At 52.0% G+C, this 23,481-nt stretch overlaps 1 protein-coding gene across 3 annotated transcripts in view; it reads right to left on the bottom strand.

Annotated features, from left to right (window-relative positions):
* The window catches only part of ASTN1 (astrotactin 1), a 145,368-nt gene that overhangs the window by 65,841 nt on the left and 56,046 nt on the right, over window positions 1–23,481 (bottom strand). Inside the window, exons 2-5 of one of the 3 annotated variants that reach the window (XM_075936893.2) lie at window positions 15,147–15,334; window positions 6,373–6,766; window positions 3,955–4,128; window positions 3,285–3,365 (exon numbers count right to left, since the gene is read on the bottom strand). In XM_075936893.2, the coding sequence (XP_075793008.2) occupies window positions 3,285–3,365; window positions 3,955–4,128; window positions 6,373–6,766; window positions 15,147–15,334 (837 nt within the window). Of the gene's footprint in view, window positions 1–3,284; window positions 3,393–3,954; window positions 4,129–6,372; window positions 6,767–15,146; window positions 15,335–23,481 lie in introns of all 3 variants that reach the window. The other 2 variants (XM_075936892.2, XM_075936891.2) reach the window with 2 other exon arrangements.

Here is a 23,481-nt window from a genome sequence, read left to right as displayed (position 1 = left end):
AGATCTTTGCTATCTGGTAGAGTTCTAGCTTTTATGAGTCAGAAGCAGCAAGTACTAGGTGTGATGCTGGATGTTTCGTAGGATGAACCCTTATTTGCCAGGTCTTTGAAACAAGGATCTGTCTGTTAGAAAGGACGATGATACATGTACTCCAAGGTCTCAGAGGGGTAGCCGAGTTAGTCTGTAACTAAAAAACAATGGTCCTGTAGCACCTTAGGCTAACAAAAATATATAAATAGTATCATTAGCTTTTATGGGCACAACCCACTTCCTCAGCCAAGGGCACTGTTAATTTTCTTTCTATTTGATTTCATATTCAATAATCATAAGCATTGCTCCTTGTTAATTATCCCTTATTTTAATATATTTTCTTCCACACCTGTGGCCTATTTAAACATCTATTTATATCCGCAATATTAGTGTTGCACATGAGAAAATTCAACTCACCCAAAAGAAAATTCAACCTGCCCAAGGATGGAAAAATCTTAAGAGGGAACACACCTCCCCACCCACTCCAAAAGTCTTCTGAGAAACACCCTGGTTCACATTCCTCTTATCCTCATGCCCCGAAATCCAGAGCTTGTTCTGCAGAGCCCCTTTTGATTAATCAGAGAGCAGAATCTGGCCCATTATGTTTTTATGGAGGCTTGTTCTCCCATTCATTAACAGTCTGTATCTTACGGCACACACAACAGTTCAGGTCCTTTCAATACACTGCTGTCTGCATCAATGCCTTCTAAAAGACCACTGTCGATGCCTTCATTTTCCCGCAGGTCAGAGATCCATGGCTGAGTATTCAGTAAAAAGAAGGGAAACAGAGTACTCAATTTGTTTTTCCTTCCGGTGATTTGCTTGCATTCACTTCCCCATGAATAGGGGCTATGGGATCTTTAACATCCAGGGCTTTAAAAAAAGAAGAAAAAAAATTGCTCATCGGGGGGTCTCGTGCACCGAGAAAACTTGCTCGGTGCCGAGTTCACCTGTCTCGGAAAGGTGAAACAAGCAACCGGCCCCTTATCAAAGGGATCTGCCACAAATTATTCCTGCTCTGGATTTGACCTGTTGCACCTTTAAATTGCTGCAAATGGGAGATGATGAAAAAGGCATATGCTATGCAGCCTCCATGCCCGTCACCAAGGAGATGGAAGTTTCAGTTGAGAACTTTTCCTGATGGGAAAGGCAATCAGTTAATTCACGGAGTCCAGAGAGATCTGCCTGTGTATTCAGCGGAAGGAAGACGGGGGGAAAACGCTTGTCGACCAACAGACTTCCTGCGTGCCCAGACGTCAGCCTATTCTCCCACCAGGAAGTTCTGGAAACCCGGATGGAGCCACAACCCAACACTTGGGAATCCCGCCCATCCCCCTCCCGGCTCGCGGCAGAGTCTGGAGCGACAGGCGCCGGTCCTGATGGAACCGGCCCACGCCTCGCGCACAGAAGGAATTTCCCCTACCTCCTTCAAACAAGCCATAGTGCAACCAATGCTAAAGAAACCCAGCCTGGATACTTCAGCCCAATCAACTACCGCCCAGGGCCAGGCTTCCCATTGCTGAGCAAGCTCATGGAGAAGGCAGCCCAAGGCCGACTACTAGGTAACAGAAGTGACATGAGTATTCTGGGTCCAGCATCATCTGGATTCAGGCCAGGAACATGGAACCAAAGCCATTTCAGGCATCCGCCCTCCTCCTCCTGGACCTCTCCACAGCGTTCGACATGCGGCCCACGAGAGTTTGCTGTAGCTGGGTTCCAGGAAGAGGCTTTTGCCATGCCAGCTTCCACGCCTCTTACTCCAGCCTGCCTGGGCCAGGCACTCGGACATGGCTTCACCACCAGCCCCATGGCTGCTGTCAAGGTCCACCAGGACCGGTTCTCTCCCGGGCCTTCTGACCAGCCAGATGCCACCACCGGGCGAACTGGTGACGTGACAGGGACACCGGTGCCGGCAATGCGCAGAGGGCTCAAGCCAGCCTTGGCCACACCCCTGCCAGCCCAGCGTGTGCACGACAGCAGCTCGTAGGGGAAGACGGGCCGGATGAGGACGCACCCAGAGGTGGGGAGAGGAGAGCATTCCAGAGAGATCACAGCCAGGGTGCTGCCTCCTTTGGTTCAAGGGACACAGCCTCAAACACAAGCTCCCACAAGACACCACACCTGTCCTCCACGCCCTACGCTGGTTTCCCGGAGAGTAGCAAGTCCAGACCGAGTGCCAGGAAGCAGAGTCCATCTCAAACCCGCCCGCCTTCCGCTCCCGGGCTTCGACCAGCCTTCGCTACCACCAACACGGCGAAACGTGCCTAAAAAAACCCCAACATCAAAACCAAAAACGACCCACCAAAACAAGAGACACGCTACTCCTGCAGGGGAGGGACGAGAGAACAAACACCACGCGCCGGGTGTTAGTCACGTTGTTCGATGCAGTGTAAGAACCTCTGCAAAGGAATAGGTGGCGGAGCGCTTGTTTTAAAAGTTCAGGAGTTCCAAGACGAGAACAGCTGGTCGAGGCTGTAAAGCGAGCGCTGGAGGACAGAGAGAGACTCTACAGTTTCCGAGAGAGAAGCAGATGGTGAGAGAAAACCAGTCCATCATTGTAGAGGGGGACAACATTCTCAGCTAGCAAGTCGGCCTCATTTGACTTTGATGCAGAAGGGCTAGTTTTTATAATCACATCTCTTCCTTCTGTAAAGCCGGGCGCAGCTGCCTTCTCTACACTTGCATACAGCCCAATGCTGGTGAGGTACAGCGTGTTTACAGAGTCTTCCCATCTGGTTTCCCCTTTGTGCTGGAGACTGTTTTATTAAAACAACAGCAGTAAGCCACCAAAAGGGAGGCGCAGGGGCTAACAAGCCTGGCTTTGAAGCCCGTGATTCATGAATATACAACAAATCCAGAGAGATGCCGGCAGCAAAATCGGAATGTATTTCATCCTTACTTGAAGGGATCTCCCAACCAGCCCTACGCAGCCAACCAACTGGCCGGGGATTAGACCTCCGCACCTGCTGTTCTACAGGACTCGTATATCTGGAAGGAGACAGAGCTATGAGAATTTGGGTAGAGGGGCACTGCAACCAGGCAGCCGCACTAGCAGCCTAACATGGCCCCAATGCAGGACGGCTACTGACTTGGACAGGGTCCGGGTGTGGCCCGAGCACTTGCGGTAAGAATGGATGTAGCCCTGCAATGCGAAACACCCTTAGATGCAACCCGGCCCCGGCTCCTGCAGAAACATCTGCTTTGGATTCTCAGCCTCCATGCTCCCCGCCACCGACGCACGCACACCCCCCTACCTCTGCTGCGCCGCCTGCTCCGGGACGGGTCCGTGTAAAACGCCAGCTGGGGGTCGTTGTCGGCCTCTGTCCCAGAATCTCCTTCGGGGTTCAGAAATGCGGAGCCAGCTACAGTGAACCAACAACAGAATCACTGCCAACAACGGCTCGCCCCCGCCCGCCCCGGCGTAGCCACCTGCTGCCACTCACGGCTGAAATTACTTGCGTGGCAGTAAGGCCAGAGAGCCGGGCCCGGATGCGCAAGGTGCTGTACACACATTAGTCGTCAGCTCTTGCTCTGCAGAGCTAACCATCTAAAGGGACAATGGGTAGGAGGGGGAACAGGCACAGACACCTGCTTGAGTGATGCAGACTCGGGGCCTTTTGAGTCCCACCCACCGCTGCCACCAACAGTGGTTCTTAGGTGGTCCGAGGATGTTGCTATGGGGAATATAAAGTGCTCCCTTTCCCCACAGAGGAACACCATAGCTCTGCCTTGGGGGCTCGCCATAGCCAGGCAACGCTGCTATTTGGCCTGGCAGAGCTGACCGCTGCTGGAAACGGGGGGACAGACTGCGGCTTTGCTTGCACACGCCAGATGGCCAAATCTTTGATGCAGAAAAGGCCTGAGCTTTGCTGGTGGACAGAACCCCCCAGCCGCCTCCCCCAGCCCCAGCGAGTCCCAGGGTACCTCGTGTTTTGCTACTGATCCGCTTCCGCTGGCTACTGGAGGTGTGAGACAGGAGGGTGGCCTGCTGGTGGTTGGAGTCTACGGGGCTGGTGGCGATGATGTTATCCTTGTACTTGTTCATCAAGGACAGCTTGGCATTGTCGCTTCCTGAGCAGGAAGAATTTAAGGCAAAGACTTTCAGAGAAAAGACAAAAAGAGGAGGGAGGGAGAAAGAGAGAGAATTCATTTCTCAGGATCCAGGCCCTTTCCTGAGAGCGCTTGTGACGCCTGGGAGAGCAGCCTGCCAGCAAAACGGAGCAGGGTTCCCAGGGGAGCCGGGGTGGCCGCCGAGGTTTCTTCCGCTCCCAACGTGCCCGAGCTGACGAAACTGGCTCCACCACCAGCACCGCGCCCCTTTGGCAGCTCCGCCAGCCCTGGCGCCGCATGGCAACCCGGGCGAGAGCCGGCAAGCAGGGAGAAACTCTCCAGCCGGCCTGTAGCTTGGAGGAAGGGAAAAAATCGGTTGGGAAGAGCCGGGGACGACAAGGAGGCAGGTGCGAGCTCTGCCCGTTGAGAACAACTGCCTCTTAGGCTGGGCGCTGGAGAAGCCCCAAATCATCCAGGGACCGACAGGCACGAATGGCCAGCAGCACCCCAGGGGACCCTCCTCACACTATAGTTACAAGCTGCAGTGTAGACAGGATCCGGCCGGGGAGCCAATGGTCAGACGGGCTCCGCACTTGTGGAAGGGGTGCGGCGGGGGAAACCAGCCCGCAGAACCGCCGGGAGCCCTCCCACCCCCGGCCAGAGCGCACGGCATAGGGCTCTGTAGTGGTACGTGTGGCTCTCCAGCGGCAATTCTAAAGAGCCCGGGCTCTGGCCACGATACCGGTCGGGAGGCCCGGGCCCTCTAGTCACCAGGCTCTGGAGCAATTGAACCCTTCGCCCATTCCCCACCACGTCGGCAGGCCTCCCTCTGACCAGCCTAAGGGCTTTAGGTCGAGATTTTCAAAGCCGTCTAGAGATTTCACCGCACAAACTGGGCAGCCAAATCCCTTAGGCAGCTTTGGACATCTCGTCCTTGGGCTTCCCAGGGATACTGTTTAAATTCCACCTACACAACCTCTAGCCACTCTGCAAGCCCATCAGGGGACAGCTACGTTGTCGCTAGGTCTTGTGATCCAAGAGAAGCCCCATCGGTGTCAACCTAACGTTACCCCTGAAACCTACTGATGACCATTTGCATTTTAACATTAACTATCTCCCCACTGATCATTTTTATAAATGGACCCAGGGGTTCCAGGACAGAGGCTAGAACTTGGGGATGCAGACAGATCTTGGACCAAACACCACCACATTTTTTTTCCTTCCATCTGACCCTTCACTGAAAACTGTGTAAGAAAACTGTGTTAGAGTGCCAGCACAGACAGCCCTGTGCCGGAACCGAGGCTCTGTATTTCAGCACCACCTCTAATCTCTGTGGTATCACACAAAGTGGGGAAAAAAAGACAGAAAATATCATATTGCCTCTATATAAAACCATGGTACACCCACATCTTGAATACTTCATGCAGATGTGGTCGCATCATCTCAAAAAAGATGTATTGGCATTGGAAAAGGTTCAGAAACGGGCAACTAAAATGATGAAGGGTTTGGAACGGGCCCCATCTGAAGAGAGATTAAAAAAAGCTGGACTTTTCAGCTTAGAGAAGAGGGGACAAAGGAGGGATAACGATAAAGGTCTATAAAATCATGACTGGTGTGGAAAAAGTGAATAAGGAAAAGTTATTTACTTATTCCCACAATGTAAGAACTAGGGATCAGCAAATGAAATTAATAGGCAGCAGGTTTAAAACAAACAAAAGGAAGTTTTTCTTCACTCAGCGCACAGTCAACCTGTGGAACTCCTCGCCAGAGGATGTTGTAAAGTCTAGGAATTTAACAGGGTTCCAAAAAGAGCCAAGATAAATTCATGGAGGTTAGGTCCATCAATGTCTATTAGCCAGGATGGGTAGGAATGGTGTCCCTTGCCTCTGTTTCTCTGGAGGTGGGTGACAGGGGAGGGATCACATGAGGATTACTTGTTGTGTTCCCTCCCTCTGGGGTATTTGGTATTGGCCACTGTTGGCACAGGACACTGGGTTAGATGGACCTTTGGTCTGAGCCAGTACAGCCGTTCTTATGTTCTGTTCTAAACGAGGCTAAATCTGGCTGCACGAGTCGGGGAGAGAGTGCATGCAATGGCTAGAACACTCACTACATCTCTTATGGCTCGGAGAGCAAATCAAACCTGCATGGGGAAAGGGCGCAGAGGCGCGCACTGTGTGTACGTAGCCCCAGGGCAGCACTATACACAGGGAGAGGACTCCGAGGACTCGGCTGAGCCCAGGGACGCAGGGACAGCAAAGGACACGGAGGGAAAACCCGTCGTCCCCCCACCTGGCGTGAGATCCATGCTGGATTTCTCGTTGCAGCCCTGCAGCGAGTCCAGAGTCCGGGTGACCTGGCTGGCGAAGTCCTCGCCGCCGTTCATGCACTCGCGCTGCAGGTGGTGCCGCAGGTCAGTGATGTCGTACTCGTAGCCGTCCAGGATGGGGGTCTCGCGGATGCTCAGCGTGCCGCTGGAGTTGTGGCCCTGCACGCGGGCGTTGCGCAGGCTCTCCCGCCCGTGGCCCCCGATCAGCACCGAGGGGATGTAGTGGATTTCGTTGGCCGCCTCGGCGCTGGCGCTCTTCTGGGGCTGCGGCACCCGGCGCCGCTTGCACCACCGCCGGCGGGTGTAGAGGATCATCACCAGGCACAGGATGGAGAGCAGCAGGGCTATCATGCCCCCCTAGGGAAGGGAACAGAAGCAGGGCTCAGACTGGCGGCGGGAGACCTGGACCCAGCCCCCGCGAGGCAGAGCTCCATGGACAGGGAGAGCAGCAGCTTCCGTTCCAGCTGGAGGTCCAGTGCGGCCCCAAGGGAGTGGCAAAGGGGCCTGGCTGCCTTTCCCCGCTGGCCCAGCAGCCTGACTCCAGGCCTGGCTGAAAGTCACTCGGGCGGAGGACGTTATAAGTCGGGATCTTGTGCGCTTCCAAGGGCAGGTGTTAACCCCCCCCCGAAGCCCTGGCTTTCTTCCGAGCGCTGCCACGTTCCCAAAAGCAGGGCAACAGCGCTGGGAAAATGCCAGACTCCTTCCCCCGCAGCCTGCCCCCCAACTGCAAACATGGGGCCCCAGGCTTGGGGCCCTGGCCCCGGCGGAGCCTAGGCGGACGCAGGGGGCCGAGCCCAGAGAAATCCTGCAAGAGCTCAGATCTCAGGACTTCCAAGTGCTTCACCGAGGCAGGGCCCGTTTAAAACACAGGCCAGTTCCTTAGCTGGTCCACAGCACCAGAGCTCCATTCGGTGGGGCAGCGGCCAGAGACACCAGCCAAAGAGCTGTCCCTGAGCCCAAAATTAAGCCTGGTGTAAGCAGGAACTGCTGGGAGCTCCCTTCAGTGGTAATTGTGTCTTCTCAGGCCAGGGCAAAACCGGGCTCTGCATTCCCACGGGACGCTCCCGTCCCTGGCGCAGGCGAGAGCGGAATAACGCATGGAAGCGCGGCAGCCTCCGTGGGTTTTGTCGCCTGCGAAATGGAAATAGGAGCGGGAGGATGGAAGAGGCCGAGCACCGCTCGGACATACACCTCCCTCGTAAGGTCCCCTGGCGGCTCCGCTGGGCGCGCTCTGAGGTGGGTCTATCCCCCAAAGCGCTGGGGAAACTGAGGCAAGAGGCGCTGCAGCAACTGACCTACGATCACACAGGGAATCGACAGCAGAACTTGGATTTTATCCCGGCTCAAGTCATTTCCCCTTCTAGCTCTGCCGGCCCTGACATCCTCCCCACGCCCGACCATCTACAACTCAGGTGCCACCTCTGCCTTCTTAACGGGCTCAGTGGACAGCACCATCGCCGGCTCCGAGCTGATGCTAATCACGGGGACCAGCCACCCTGCGACACAGGCAGGATGCAAGAGTGAGTGCGGGAATCCAGCAGTGGCAGGCTGAAGGAGGACAGGGCCGATAGCACAAGACCATAACCTTTTCATATGTGTTCATTTTTTTAAAGTGTATCCTTTGGTATATATGGTTGTGACTATTTTCTTCCACTATTTGATCTGAGGAAGTGGGTCTGGCCCACGAAAGCTCATCATCTAATAAACCATCTTGTTAGTCTTTAAAGTGCTACATAGTCCTGTATTTTGTTTCAGCTACACCAGACTAACACGGCTACATTTCTATCACTATTCTAGACTACAGGGTTTTGTCGACAAAAGTGGACTTTTGTGGACAAAACTATACCTGCATCTACACTACCGCCGAGTTCTGTTGACAGTAAGTCGACAGAACACGGTAGTTTTGTCGACGGCGGTAAACCTCATTCTACGAGGAATAACGCCTTTTGTCAACAGAGTTCTGTCAACAAAAGGCGCTACTGCATCCACACTGCGCTTTTTCAAAAAAGCGGCTTGCTTTGTTGCTTTGTAGTCTAGATGCTCTTTGTCGACAGAAACTTTGTTGACAGTCTCTGTCGACAAAAGCCTGTCATCTAGATGTACCGTTAGTGTCTGACCTTGGACAAGACACTTGAACTTCTCTGAACTTCGTTTTGCCTTTCTCTAAATCAAGGCCAGTGCCTACCTGCTGTGTATGGGGCGCTGACCCGGAGTGAAGGAATTCCCACGTGACCGAGCACGTAGCTTTTAGACAAAACCATCGGGGGTTGGGGATTTGTGGTGGGGGGATGTCCATTTGGGGTCTTTTGTTCTAAGGAGCGGTAACGTTCTTAAGCGTTTGTGCAGCACAAAATGCGCAACACGGGTGCTTTGAAAATGCAAATAAATGCCTCTCGTCCCATTTATCCTCGGGATGCCAGTGTTTGTGCATATTGAGTGGGAGGGGTGTTTTCTTGGCTCATTTGAAATGGAAGGAATTCTTGGCGAAAGGAAATAAAGAAAGTCTCTGCCTCCCAACCCCGCATCGGCCAGGAGAGCCTGCGATGATCAAAACACGGAAAGCAGCACATACATCACAAAACCCAAGAGCCTGGCTTCCCTCACGGGGAGCTTCCTTTCAGACACAAGAGGAAGTTACCGAAAAAGAATGAAAAATTGAAACCGTCCTCACATCACGTTGCTGTATTTTAGTACTAAATCATTTGGGTTTTTTTTTTTTGGTTTGGTTGGGTTTGGTTTTTTAAGGAAACCAAGTCCATGAACAAAGTCCAGCTGTCGGCCTAGGGGAGCAAAATCCCGTATTTATAATCCACAGGATCAGTGTGGAACAGACAGCTAATAGTGCAAGCTCACCCACTCCACAGATCAATGCTAACACGGCCAGGACAGGTAAGACTGAACTTCATAGGAGCTCGTTAGACACCAAGGCCTCAATTCAGCAAAGCCCTTCACCCAGCCCACTTCTACAATACCCATCAACCCAGGTTCCACTGACTTCAAGAGAATCTAAAACAGATGCATAAAAGTAAGGACGGGCTTTGAATGTTACGCTAACTCAGGAGAGAGGGACCAAGCAGAACCAACTTTGAAGCGAGGGAAACAAATCTTCCTTATACATTTATTTTCACAAGTCTCAGAGGAATCACCGTGTTAGTCTGTAACTTTAAAAATGAGTAATCCTGTGGCACTTTAGGGACTAACAAAAATATATCGTAACATGAGCTTTCCTCAGATCATGAGTGAGCTGTGCCCACGAAAGCTCACGATACTAGATATATTTTTGTTAGTCTCTACGGTGCCACAGGACTACTCATTTATTTTCATGTTGTCTTTGGAATCAGATCAGATTTATTCAAAGCAAACGCCCCTACTGACAAAGTTTTCAGTTTCCAGGAGAAGGAAGGGGACCTCTTTTATTGGAGCAATACATCTGTAGGTGAAGGAGACAAGCTTTTGAACACACACACGATATCATGCCTAAAAGGGGCCATTTTTTCTGGCAGGAATGTACTGGTTTAATTACAAGGGTATAACCATAGCGAGCTAATCCTGACGGAAAATCACCCTTCAAACCAGTCCCTACCCCCAAATACTGACAGTCTAACCAGACAAGCCAAACAAAGGTCATCTGCAGCCCACAGATAAAGTTGGAGAGAGACACGCTTAGTTTTGCTGACTGTGCCAGTCCTTTGTATCTTGCACGCCAAGAGCAAAAAATAAATACATGGGAGCCAGCGAACAGCTCAATGTCCATTCTTGGCCACTCTCCTGCTCCTCCTCACCTCCTTTTTATGCAGTAGGTGATCTTGATCAAATAAAATAATAACCATCATTTGCTCCATTAGGACCAAACATTAAGGGAATTATTTGAATGAGCAACAGACGAAGCAGCTGGCAGAACTCTCTAATGGCCATTATGTGTTAACCCTCTTTCATTCGCAGGATGAGAGAGAAGTACTGACCTCTCCCCTCCTAACAAAATCCCGCCGATGAAGCACAGGCGCTATCACTTAGAGGGCACTGCGGTTAGCTGGGATGTAGGGGTCTCTCTTGGTTCCAGTTGCTAGCCCCGTACAGCCCTCACCATGTCACAGGGTAGACAACTGATCCTAGCAGAAGAGACGTACTATGGGGATGCTTAAACGTTGCATCTGATTCCTGAGCGATCTGAGTTACTCCTTAGCAAGGACATATCCAGGACTCACGTTATCACCCATCTATGCTGCACTGGCTCAAAGTCTGGGCTCTGGTATGGGGAGCACGGGAGAGACAAGGGGACACAGCTCTAATGCCACTACAGGCTGGCTCTTCTCAGCTGCTCAAACTATAATGTACTTAGTTGCATTATATTCGCAAGCCACTAGATGACTCTCTGTATAGCACAGAGTTCAAACAGCATGTGGTCCATGGTAAACAAGGGAGACAAAGCTAGTACTCAGGTTGTGTGGAAACTGGTTGGTTCAGAATTCAGGGCAACAAGAGATGGTATAAAGCAACATTTGCACCTCCCCCCACTTCCTGCACCAGTTGGAATTGAGAATCGGGGAGCTGAGCGGCTTTTCAGGAGGGAACAGGAATCCAGTTCTGGCTCCATCTCCCGCCAGTGGACCCAGATTCTATTACAGGTGGGCATGGGAATCCAGCTCTAGTTTCACTTCTTCCCAGCAGCTATATCCAGACAGCAGAGCAATGGTTGCCATAGAAATGCCCAGAATAGGTAGAGCCTGGAGCATTACTCAGCTGATGGCAGCCAGGGGTCACGCCCACCAGCTCTGCTGCTCTTTGCAACGCAGCTGAACCGGGAGGAACAACACTCAAAACCGAGTGTTAGCACAACACATGCTTCTGAGTCCTGGCACAAGACCCCGGCCTTGGGTGCAAAGGTGCTTCCGGGATCGAATTCATTTGAGGGTGGAGGACAAGGGGAACCTCTTTACTGTTACACGTTGCTGTAACCCTCATCACCGCCTGACATTCTTCCTGGTCGCTAGGTAATAACTGTTGCTGGGGCTTTTCCACTCCGCGGGTTTCCAACCCTGGAATTTATTTCACCCCAGATACAACCGTGGCCCCACAGGCTAACGTTGTTTCAAGTGGTCCTTACTTCGCTCAGACTGCACCAGCAGGTGACTGAAACGTTCCTTAAAAAGGAAAGGCCGCTTCAGACTGGTTCTCCCGCAGAATCCCACCCAGTCCAGCTGTAGCCAGGAGGCAAGGTTCCTAGCATTACAGCACCCGCGCGAGCTCTCGCTGGCCAATCCGAAGGGGCGAACGCTGCTAGCAAGCAACTGCTCACCGTCAGCTGTGAAAATCAAACCTGCGGCTCACTCCCCGCTCGACTGTGAGGACGACACGAGTCCACGAGGCCCTACGCTGAGAGCCCACCAGATTCGTGGCACCCGTGACCTAGTTCCCTCCGGGGTGAGAAACGAGGGCCCCTCCTGGCGGTTTTAGCAATAACCTCAGTGAAGAGGCTCTGGAATTTCCAGTCCAATTATGGAGCAAATGATTCTCACGGAGACCCGCCATTGCGTGCCAGGTACAGATATTCACCGACCGGCTGCTGAACTGAAGTCTAGTTAACAACAATATCCAATGAACAACTGCAGGACAGGACATGCACCGGGGCCCGAGCGTGTATATGCGGACAAACACACGTGCATGCACGCGCATCTCCCCCCCCCCCCCCCAGAATCCTCTATTGTTCCCAGAGCACAGCCCCCCCCCCCCCAACCCAGCAAAGCATTTACGCACTTAGCTTCAACCATGCAAACAGTCCCACTAACGTCACTGGGTCTCCTCCTGGGCTTAGAGTTAAAAATATACTTCCAGGGTCAGCCTTAGGGCTGGGCAAACTGGGCCCATGCCCAGGGCGCCGTAGCCACAGGGTGAGGGGCAACTGGGCTTGGGTGTTGCTGGGTGGTGGGTCCTGGGCAGGACATGCTGGAAGCCAAGAGCTGGGGTTGGGCACAGCTGGGAGGAAAGTGCAGGGGTTGGGCAGCAGGAGGTGCTGTGTAGAGGTTAGGGGCACAATGCAGGGTTAGTGGTAAAGGGGGCACAGGATGGGGTGCAGGGGCTGGGAGCCCATGGGTGCATAGGAAATGGGTGGTGCTCTGCCCACAAGGCCGTCTCTGCACACTTCAGTGCGTCTCCGCACCAGGACCGGGGCGCACAGCCTGCTGCATAGGTTATTCACTGCATTCCTGAGACGGCACCCCTCAGCCGGGCCTGCTGGGGAGAGGGAGGTGGGAGAGTCTGAAATAAGCACCCGTCTCCATTCCCCGCCCCCCTGACTGCAAACAGGAGACTTCTGGAAGCGGCTCCCAGGCAGAGGGCAGAAGCAGCACAGCCGGGGGGGCGAGGCAGCTGAAATGCAGCTGCCCAGCTGCAGGCTTTCCAGGGAACGGACGAACGGCCGGGCTGCCGGTCCCCCCTGGTTCCAAGGCCCCACAAGGACAGAAAATCCGGCCCGTAGTGGACAAAGCAAGCAACCAACCGGCACGGTAAGGGAACAGCGCACAACTTTAAACCAGCATGAGCGCTAGCAGAGAGGAAACGTAACGACACGAGGTTATTGTGACAGCAAGAAGTGAGGCATTACGCTACAGGGGCAAAGCCAGAGGAGTCACCTAGAGTTCTGTGCCATCTGGGGGCCAGATAATCAGCTGCTGTCAACTAGTTTAGCTCCACTGAAGTCCATGCCTAGGATGAAAGGATGGTCCAGTGGAGAGGTCTCTGGCCTGGGATCTAAGAGACCTGGATTGAATCCTCAGCTCATGCGTAGATTTCCCCTGCTACCCCACTGCCTAGGTACATGACGTGATGTTCATTACTAAGGAGGCTGTGCGGCCTAGTGTCTACCTGGACTGGGACTCAAACGACCTAAGTTCTTTCCCAAGTCTGCCACTGACTGGCTAGTGGGTCTTGAGCAAGTCCCGTCACTGTCCCGTGCCTCAGTTTCCCCACCTGGCCCCCTTTGTGGAGCGCTTTGAGACTGACTGATGAAACGTGCTACCGAAGAGTTAACGCTTATCACCACCTTCGGCAAGTCACTTCCTCTACCCTGGGTATCTGCTCCCCAGCTGCACAACCAGGACACTGCCATGAGGGGCTCAGATAGTACCACCACGGAAGCCATGTCCATAGCTAGCTAGACAGACCAGGGCTCTCTGCCGCAAAGCAGCTGAGAGGCAGCCCATGTGTCAGGGATAATTTTCCACAGTTAACATGCGGCCTTCTCGGCAAAAACGGACTAACTATTTCCAGTTTGATTTTGCCGTTTATTAATTTTTCTCCACTGATCAAGCACAAAAGATGGAGGAGACATTTGGCCTGGGGCTACAATCTGGAAGAGATATTGACGTTCTCATTAGGGCAGGCTTCATTAAACAGCCTGTAGCAAGCATCAGCAGCCCATTGTCTCCAGCTAATTATCTTCTGCTGGCAAAGGAATACGGACGGCTCTTCCCATCATTAAAAAAAAAAATCCACCTCACAAACACTGATCTATAATTTTTTTCTTTTCCCCCTTTGCCTCCACTGAATTCTCTTTCCCGAGCTTCGGTGGGGAAGAGGGGCGGGGAGGGCATGCAATCCACAGCATGCTTAAGGGGTTCGTGCTCATTATAGTCCAAGCCCTGTGCGCTCACGCATGCTAAATTAAAGCCACCAGGCGGTAGTTCCGCCGCGGGTGTCAGAAAAGCAGTGGTGACAAAGCACCAGAGGAAGAAAAGCCTAACGGGAAGGTGGCAGAATGGGCACAGGAAACAGATGTCTGAGGCCCACGGGGGCTATGGGGCACAGAACGGGAGCACTGCTGTGTGCGTCTGACGAGGCAGCGTTTGTCCTGTTGGATCAGATGGTTGGCCCCCACACACAAGCCTGCTGCAGACCTCGTGGCTCCAATTCTAGCTGCGGCCAAGCTAAGCCCCGAGGCGCACGTGGGCAGTTGCTGGGTGTCTGGTGCTGCAGAAGCATCCTTGGCACAAGCTAGAGCAGCCCCAGGGACTAAGGTCAAGTTCTCCCCGACAGTGGCTTCCTATGGAGCCATCCAATTGCCTAGCGAGCTACAGTGCCACGTGCTCTCGTTCCACCCCCTGCCCAGATGGTACGCCCCTACACAGCGGGCTGCAAAAAGCAACCGCACAGAGATACCAAGCAAGCGCCACCACAGCAAGATTATTCCTCGGGGGAGGTCGGCCGGGGCGAAGAGGGAAGAGACCCACCCGCTATGCAGCTGCCACACACCCGCTGAGCTGACGTCAACGAGCCAGGGGCAAGGCCAAATGGAATCTGCTGAATCGGGGACATGGGTTGCCTGTCCCACGAGGCGCTGAGCTATTTAAAAAAAAAAAAAAAAAAAAAAGTTCTTCCCCCCCCACACCGAGAGGAAAAAAAAAATCTCGAAACTGCAAAAAAAAAAAAAAATTCTGATCTGAAACTGCAAAGTGTTTTCAGTTCTGGCCCCACTAAAGCGGGGGTGGTGTGGCGTGGTGTGGTGTGTGTGCGTGTGGCCATGCCAACCTGTGTCCAGGGTGGCGGCACGGCCCCGTATCGACAGCCACCACCGGCCACACTCCCCTCACAAGGACAGCACAGCACACAGGTAGTTCAGGGAAAGGTGTGGAGGGGAGCAGGCAATTTCCAAAGGCTCACCCTTCCCACAGAGAGCCAAGAGGGGCTGGGTGCCCATTGTGTGCCTCCCGCCCCGGGCCTCTGAGTGCGAGCCCGCACCTACCATGACGGAGATGTGGAGGATCCTTAGCTCCTCTTCCGCCGACTCCGTCTGGGGCTCTTCGGTGGGGTCAGCGCCCGGCAGGCTGGGGGCGCCGTCTTGGTGATGGATGTGGAAGAGCAAGGTGCCATTCTCCAGCCACTGCTGCCTCCAGCGCACGAGAGGAATGTCCTCTGTGTTCCCCGAGATCTCTGGAAAAGGGACAAGGCCAATGTGTGAGCAGGGCTGCCGTGCGGAAAGCCCCCTGGAAATCCAGTTTCTCTCTTTCTAGGGAATCAGTCCAATGCACGTGACCTAGTTCTGGCTGGGCACAGGTCAAGCAGGCTTCAGACTGCGGCCTCCTCTCCTCCCAGGATCACTGCCCTCTGTTTTGCTCCATGCTATCAACGGCCCTTATCTCCAAGGGTAAATGCATGGCAGGTTCCCTCTTCTAAACAGGAGGTGCAGGCAGGTTCACCAAGGGAAACGGCTCAGACACCAGTCGGTAACTGCTGTGCAGTCCCCGGCATGTACCACGACAGCCCCATGACCGAGGTGGCTTGGCGGCATATTTCTCGCCCCAATTCAGCAAAAGGCTGAGAAAAAAATGCAATTACATCCTGGGGCTTCAATGGGGAGACACAGCAACCACGCCCAGAGGGGAATTACGTGCTTAAAGCTTGGCCTTTATTCTCCTCTCCTTCTACACCTCCACAGGAGCAGGGAGAGGAGTGACCCAGTGGGCACCCGCACAGTAGCCAGTGGCACTGTATGGTGGGGTGCAAGGCTGCAGGTGTGTACCCTGGTATCTCCACCACGCAGCGCCCGGTGCTCACGGCTCCGTTTCCGGAGCGGCTTGTAGGAACATGCCAGCGGGGCTCTATGCAGGGCCCACGGCCCCCTCACTCAGCTGCAACGCCTCTGCTCCCCCATTCAACCCCCAGGGCTCCGCGACGTAACGCAGACGGCGTAAACCAGCAAGTTCCCTCGATCAGAACCCACACGGATTTAAACGGCCATTGGAGAGTGGGCCCCTTCTCTCTGAAGCGCTGCCTTTCCCCCGAAGGCTACTCTGGGGCGCTCACAAGTCTGCTCTGCGGTCTCCGTCGGCTTCCTGGTGCAGGGGCACCAGCCAGCCTGCCCCGAGGCTGGGCTGCCACCGCACACTGGCCCAGAATGAAGCAGGTGCCTCCACCGGACTCTGCGAGCCAGCCAACTGCGACGTGCCCGGCCCCAAGGAGACATTCCACAGAGCTCCCGGGGCTAGAAGCCAGCAACAGCCAACTGCTGGTCAAGGTCCACTGCCTTGCGCCTCCACGGGGTCACAGCTCCCCCGCTGCCCTGCCTTCGAACAGCGGCTGACAGAGGCTTGATGTCCGACCCACCGCTAACAGCTCTGCAGGCTGCACTTCCAGGAGCCAAAGGTTGCAAGTTCTACTCCCCTTGTTGCACCCGCGAGCTTTGACTAGGGACCGTGCTTACAGCCTGCATGCAGCCATCGCAAGAGAGACGGAGTTTAATCACGGTTCATAATAGCAAGCAGGAACCTGGGATTTAACACATTGATTTTAATCTTGTTTTCCATTTGTACTGTGCAGCTATTTTCCGAAAGAAAGGTTCATTTTCATTGGCTGATAAAATCAATACGTTTTAATGGTTACATCCAAATAAACCCTTTACACTAAATGTGGTCCTGATTTTTGCCAGCCAGGGCAATATGACTATGTCTATACGCGTTGACTTATGCGGCTGTATAGCTTAACATGCATTTCTTATTTCCTTGATCATGTTTTTACACAAGATCCGTGTCAAATTGCAGTTAGGGGGAAACTGGAATTTAGTGACCCGTGTACACAAAGCAGTATTTAAAAATGTTTTTCAACAACAGAAACTATTTTAAATATTCTGGATACATGAGAACAAAAAACTCTCTCAAAATACATTTTGCATTACAAAGTAACTATTTTATTCAACAAAAGTATTAACTCCAATTCACTGACAGACTCTGGCCTTTGGAAAGATGTCTAGGTGCCTAAAACACAGAAAGAGGTTTCAACTGTGTCTAAGCTGGTTAGGCTCCTAACGCCCATTGAAATCAAGGGGATTTGTTATATATGTATTTTAGAAATCTGCATCTGTCTGTCAGTCTATGAGTCCATTTGTTCAAGGACTACACCTAGACGGTAAGAGCTAAGACTACTAAATTTGTATGCAGCTTCCTCTTATCCTAACTTAAAGGCAGGTCCAGGTTTGGTTGTGCCAGGACAATGGGACGTGCCTGGAATTTGAATGTTTTTCATAAAAGGGAAAGGGGAGGTCTGGCAGGAGGTACAGTTATACTGTAGAATGACCACAGGGGGCAGCAAGAGGGCAGAGATGGGGACGGGAACAGCTATAACCTCACTGAGCCAACAGGGGGAAGGACAGAGAAAAGGATCGCTATCTACGATATTTTTCACAGAGTTTGTCTGTGTGTCCATTTGTGTGTCTGTCAGTCTGTCCCCCAGCCGAGGGACATGCACCTCTCCCCTATGAGTGCCTGCTGTAGAGGATAGTTGCATCTCCCCTGGCTCCAAACCGCTGCAATAAGAAAGGGCTGGGATCGGCCTCTCTCCCCAGTACAGCCTGGATACCAAACTCCTCATTTCTAGTCCCACCCCAGAACAATTATTTATTTATACATTTAAAAAAAAAAACCCATGAGATGGACTAAGATTTTATATAATATGTATATAGATAACAACATGCTTAAATATTTTTTTAAATCCCCCCTTCAAGTGTTAGAATTATTAGCACTTCTCTTCTCCCACCTGGTTTTTATTCACAGATTAGAAGAGAAAAACAAACTTTTCTGCTTTTCAACTCCCAATCAGTTCCTCAGCCAATTCAAACGGAAGAAAGTGGCTCTCGCACCTGCTAACCAAACTGAAATCAGAAGTAATTCAGGCAACAACAAAAATTCTGAAAGTCCGTACATTTGGGAAAATGTAAATACCAGCCTTCGCTCCACTGGAAAACTGAAAATTAATGGAGCTGCAATACTGGATATTGTGCATGCCATTGCGGTATTTGTAAAGCTGGAGTTGACCAAAAAGTTAAAAGATATTTTCCCCTGATTCTGCATAGAATTTAAAAGCAGCCTGAGTTAGCTCATTACATTTTGAGAAGGGCTCATTGATTCAGCACTGTTTTAAATCACTCACAAGATTTTAATACAGGGCTGGGCAAAATGCAACCCACCGGCCGGATCTGGCTTGCCCAACGTTTCAATCTGGCTTACCCAGCTGATTAGCAGCTGGCAGTGAGTGTTCAGCTGCCTCTCCCACACCTTGCTCTGTCCTGCAGGCGAGCTACTCCTAGGACCCTCCTGAACGCTATGGCGGCCTGGGGGAGTGCAGGGAGCCCCCTGCCTCTGTACCCTATCCCTACAGGGTAGGGGTCAGAGAGAGGAACACACACTACAGAGATGCTCCAGTCTGTAGCAGGGTGAGTGACTATGATGAGTCCTTGTCTTAAGAGGCAAGTGCGCTGCTTCTAAGAGGGAGGAGACAGAACAGGAGAGCTTTCCCTCTCAGAGCTGGCCCATGAGCACGCGCACGCACGCGCACACACACACGTGCACACTCACACTCTCTCTGTGTAACACACCCAGTCTGCACCCCACCCACTCTCCCAATCTCTCCCAAGCCATACACACACAGTCTGCGTCACAAAGTCAGTCTCTCTCACACTCTCCCTCTAGGTCCTAGCCCCGCCCTTTCTGCCCAATGCCCCGCCCCTTCTAGGGGCCAGGAGTCACCCCCTTATGTGGAGTGGTCCCCCCCCCGAAAAGGATTGTCTATCGCTCTTTTAATAGAACATAGTAAGTTGCATTCCACATTTAATGTGTTTATTTTAGAAAAAAATTAAATTAAAATAAAATAAAATTAAATAAAAACATTGATTTTTTTTATATTTACACATACACAGGGGCTGTGTCTAGACTCCATCCCTTTTCGGTAAAAGGGATGCAAATTAGACACATCGCAATTGCAAATGAAGCGGGGTTTTAAATCCCCCCCGCTTCATCTGCATAAACATGGCTGCCGCTTTTTTCCGGCTCGGAGCTTTGCCGGAAAAAAGCACCAGTCTAGACGGGGATCTTTTGGAAAATAAAGCCTTTTCCGAAAGATCCTTTATTCCTTATTTTAAGATTTATTTTAAGAGGAATAAGGGATCTTTTGGAAAAGGCTTTATTTTCCGAAAGATCCCCGTCTAGACTGGTGCTTTTTTCCGGCAAAGCTCCGAGCCGGAAAAAAGCGGCAGCCATTTTTATGCTAATGAAGCGGGGGGGATTTAAATCCCCGCTTCATTTGCAATTGCGATGTGTCTAATTTGCATCACTTTTATGGAAAAGGGATGCAGTCTAGACACAGCCAGATTCTCTTCCATTGGCTTCACACAGAAGCATGCCAAAAGTAAAATACTCGGGAACAAGAACGTTAAATGCTAGGAGACACCTCTCCAGTCTGATCCAACGACCTAAGCTAGTGCCTGTCCACGCTACTGACTTGTCTCTCTCACTAAGCACACGTCAGGACTTTCCTAGGTGCAGGGATATTCTAGGTGATCCTGCTCTTAGTAAAAAAATACTTTGCTCCTTTTCAGCAGGGGTTGCCAGGTCTGCTGGCTGTCTCCTCACAAGTGCTGGGGTCTAACTGGTATGTTTCAACCTGCCCCCAACCCCACTGATCCTCCACGTGAAAAAAATGTGTTGGGGGGAGGGGAGAGGGAGTGCATTGAATTTGTTCAGTGCTCTCACAAGGTTCATCTTGGCTTTGGTTCCAACACTGCGGAGTATCCAAACCAGATGATCTGCTCGGATTAAGAAGGGGTTTATGTGCTCGACATCACTGACCACCCGCCACTCTTCTCTGGCCTTATTCAAATATCATCTTTCTTCTCTTCCTTCATCCACGGCTTTGTGCAAGCAGCTGCCAGCCTGGGATGAAGTGATCTCCTAGAGCAGGGGTGGGAAAGCTTGTGTCGGGAGCCACAGGAAAATCAGTCTGGGTGGGGGACAGCAGAGGCTGGAGTGCCAGATGGACTCTCCAATGCTAAGGGCCCTGAGTCCCGGGGGCCAGATCCAGCCAAGCCGGGGACGGCATCTGACCCGTGGGCCTGAGGCTCCCCACCTGTGTCCTAGACCATGGCTCCATGTACCATGGGAAGGGGAGAGCTGGTAACGAAGGTAGGAGGGTTCTACAGTGGCCGGACCCGCAGCTGGTGTGAAATGAGCGGAGCTGCACCTGCTCACGCCAGCTGGCCCCACGACGCCTTACAACGGGCGGGCAGAGTCAAGGTGTGGTAGGAAAGCGGCTGAAAACCCACTGAATCGGGAAGGAGTAATGAACACTTGAAAGATATTGATGGCAGGCCCGATCTCTGTGTGGCTTCCAGTAGGCCTTGGAAGTGAAGCTATTAGCCCGGGTATTAACTTCTAACACGGACGTTAAAAAATAGCCTGCCTGAGCCAAGAGTTAATCAAGCAGGGGAGGCCACTAATTATCCTGCCAAGCGTTAGCCTGATCTCAAAGATGACCACGTACAGCAATCCCAACCCCCTCCCCCATACACAGACTGGCCGTGGCGGATTACTGCTCAAACGACGAGTGAAGGGAGAAACAAGGGGACAGAAAGGAGGTGGGGCGAAGGGAGCGGGAAGGGGAGAGGAAGGAAGGCGAGGAGAGGAGCAAGGGGTAGAGAGAGGAAGATCTACGTTTAAGTGACGGGAGCGCCTTTGATTTATCCCCGCTGAGAAGGCAGCTCACCTAGCTCATTACTGCTCAGTTACCCTAGCGACCTCCGCTAATCGCAGGAACAGCGCGGCTTTAACTACATGTGACATCAAATAAAATGTGATAATATTTAAACTCTAAAATATGTATGAGCAGCTCGCCTCATCCATCGCAATGAGCAGGAGCAGCCCCGGAGACACCGCCAGCCCCGGGAAGAGCCCTGGTCGACGGCTGCAAGTCCCCCAGGGACAGCCGTCCTGCCGGATGGCCGCTACAGCCTTGCCGCCCTCTCTCAGCTCCTGTTACACACCCCTGGGGCGCTGCCTGGAGAGACCAGCAACCCACGCACCGGGGCCCAGCTACAGCAGCGCCTGCATGAGCACTGCCCACTAGCGTCGGCGGGGACTCTGAGATCAGGCCCTTTGGGCTCCTCCCAGAGCCTCTGTGGACACAGTGTTAACGAGGCCTCTCCCGGTGGCTAAGCATTCCTCCCAGCTTGCTACGTCCCTCGCGTTTCTCTTCTCCTTCGAATTCATGCACCCAGCACCGCGGAAGAGACTCTTCTGTTGAACTGACATGCTCCTGGTCCTAGTGAAGTCAAGGAAAACGTAAGCACTGACCAGCGGGGCAGCAGAATTTTTGGGAACAAGTAACAAGTAGCGTCAGAGAGAGAGGTGTTGAACGTACAGGGGAAGCACAGACAGAAGGACTCCAACCAGCATCCTCTTCCTTCCCTAGTTGAGCCTCCCTAAAAGACAAACGGGTTTCCACCAAGCTAAGAGCAGCACAGAAGGGCTGTGAGGCGACCAGAAGCAAGGCCTGTACCACTTTGCCACATCCGATAAAGCACGTACATTAGGACCGTCAAGGACCAGAAAACCTTTCTAACTAAGGATAATTAAGCACTGGAACAGGTTACGAAGGGAGGTTGTGAAATCCCCTTCGCTGGAGGCTTTTAAGAGGAGGTGAGACATACCCATCAGAGACAATCAAGGTACATTCAATACAACTAACGCTTCCACCCAACAAACTACTGCCAGCCGCCCAATGCTTCCAGCCTCCCTGATTTGTTCCTAGAGGAATCTCACTTTCACCTTTTCTCCTTTTACCGGTTGAGCTACTTTAAAAACAGCACCGATTTTTCAGCAAAAATAATCTCATCAACAACTGTTTTATTGCTTTTCAACATTTTGAAAGTCCACAAAAATGCCCATGAGTCCTATATCAATAGAAGTCTCAAGTCATTCAAAGATAGATCTGGGAAAAATGCTAGTAAGCGCCATAAATCTCTGTAGATTCATTTTACACTCGGCAGGGAGCACTTCAATTCGGTCTTTTAGTTTCATTAGCTCTGCAATCAAACCTGTCTTAAACTGAGCTAAGTTTTGGATCAGAAATTTAACCTACAGTGCAAAGTCCTCGGTCCTCTCTTTCTCTGTGCCTAAATTTTTTATTGTGTCCTATAACAGATCCCTTCCCAGGGTACCACAAATTAAAACGTCAGTGGATTGTAACCCCTCAAAATGCTGCATAACTAATCTTTGGAATAGCGCATGGGCAGAACAAAGAGTGAAACACATTCATGTCAGCATGCTGCATCCGGCATCACCAACTTAAAACTTGACTGAGTTTAAATTAATTGTCAACCTGCATGTCCCACACGTGATACCGAAATATTTTTGGAACCTTGAGTCCCGACACCCAAAGTCTTCAGTCCTCAGCAACGAGACTGGGCTTCGACTTCAGCTGTGGATGGCGGGACTGATTGATGCTGAAGTTCCTGTGGTTCAACTTTGCCCCTCCACACATGGGTGTGGATTGCTGGTGAGCTCAGGCTTCGATCCCCTCTCCTGGGTTCACGCAGTAATTTTTGTTCTCAGAAGGGAGCCGCAAACCCTCATTCCCACAGCTCATTCCCTCATTCCCACAGCTTCCTGAGCATCTCCCAGCTTCCTGTTAGCCTTTCTGCTGCTTATTTTGCGATCAAGAGCCAGCCCCAGGTCCATCACCCAACAGCAAGTCATCCTGTTACATCCCCTCTTTCAAAAACCAGGATTTTCAGGGTGTCTCAAACTGGGTAGTCAAAAATCACTTTTACTGCTCTTGGCCGTCTGTGGCCCCACACACACATACTGAGCATTTCGATGGTAGTTCAACTTCTACTCAATACGATTGTGCTCTGCGAAGCCACTCCACTCTGTCTTCCGTCACCCAAAGCAGACCTTGGCCATGGAGAGAGCTCGCCTTTTCCAGTTACGATTCCTGGATCACAGATGGAAATATTTTGGGAAGGTTTTAAAATAAAAAAAAAAAAATGGACCTACTCTAAAATCTCCAGCCCCAACCTTGATCCAAATTCGAGGGAAGTTCTGATCTGGATCAGAACTTGTTGGCTGAGGCCCATCTCTAATTTAAAAGAAAAAGGCCAATGGAACAGCAGGCGACGGAACCATGAAACGGACCTTTCAGTTCACCAATGACACACCGTGACTGACACTCCAAACTTTCCGAGGGTATTTCACCCGTCTCGTTCCTATTCTCCACTCTCCTCACCTGCCACGTTTTTCTTCTCTATTTTCAAA

Source organism: Pelodiscus sinensis, chromosome 9 (genome assembly GCF_052426305.1).
Source record: "Pelodiscus sinensis isolate ZL-2025 chromosome 9, ASM5242630v1, whole genome shotgun sequence".
Lineage (NCBI taxonomy): Eukaryota > Metazoa > Chordata > Testudines > Trionychidae > Pelodiscus > Pelodiscus sinensis.
This window is presented reverse-complemented; position numbering and strand designations above follow the sequence as displayed.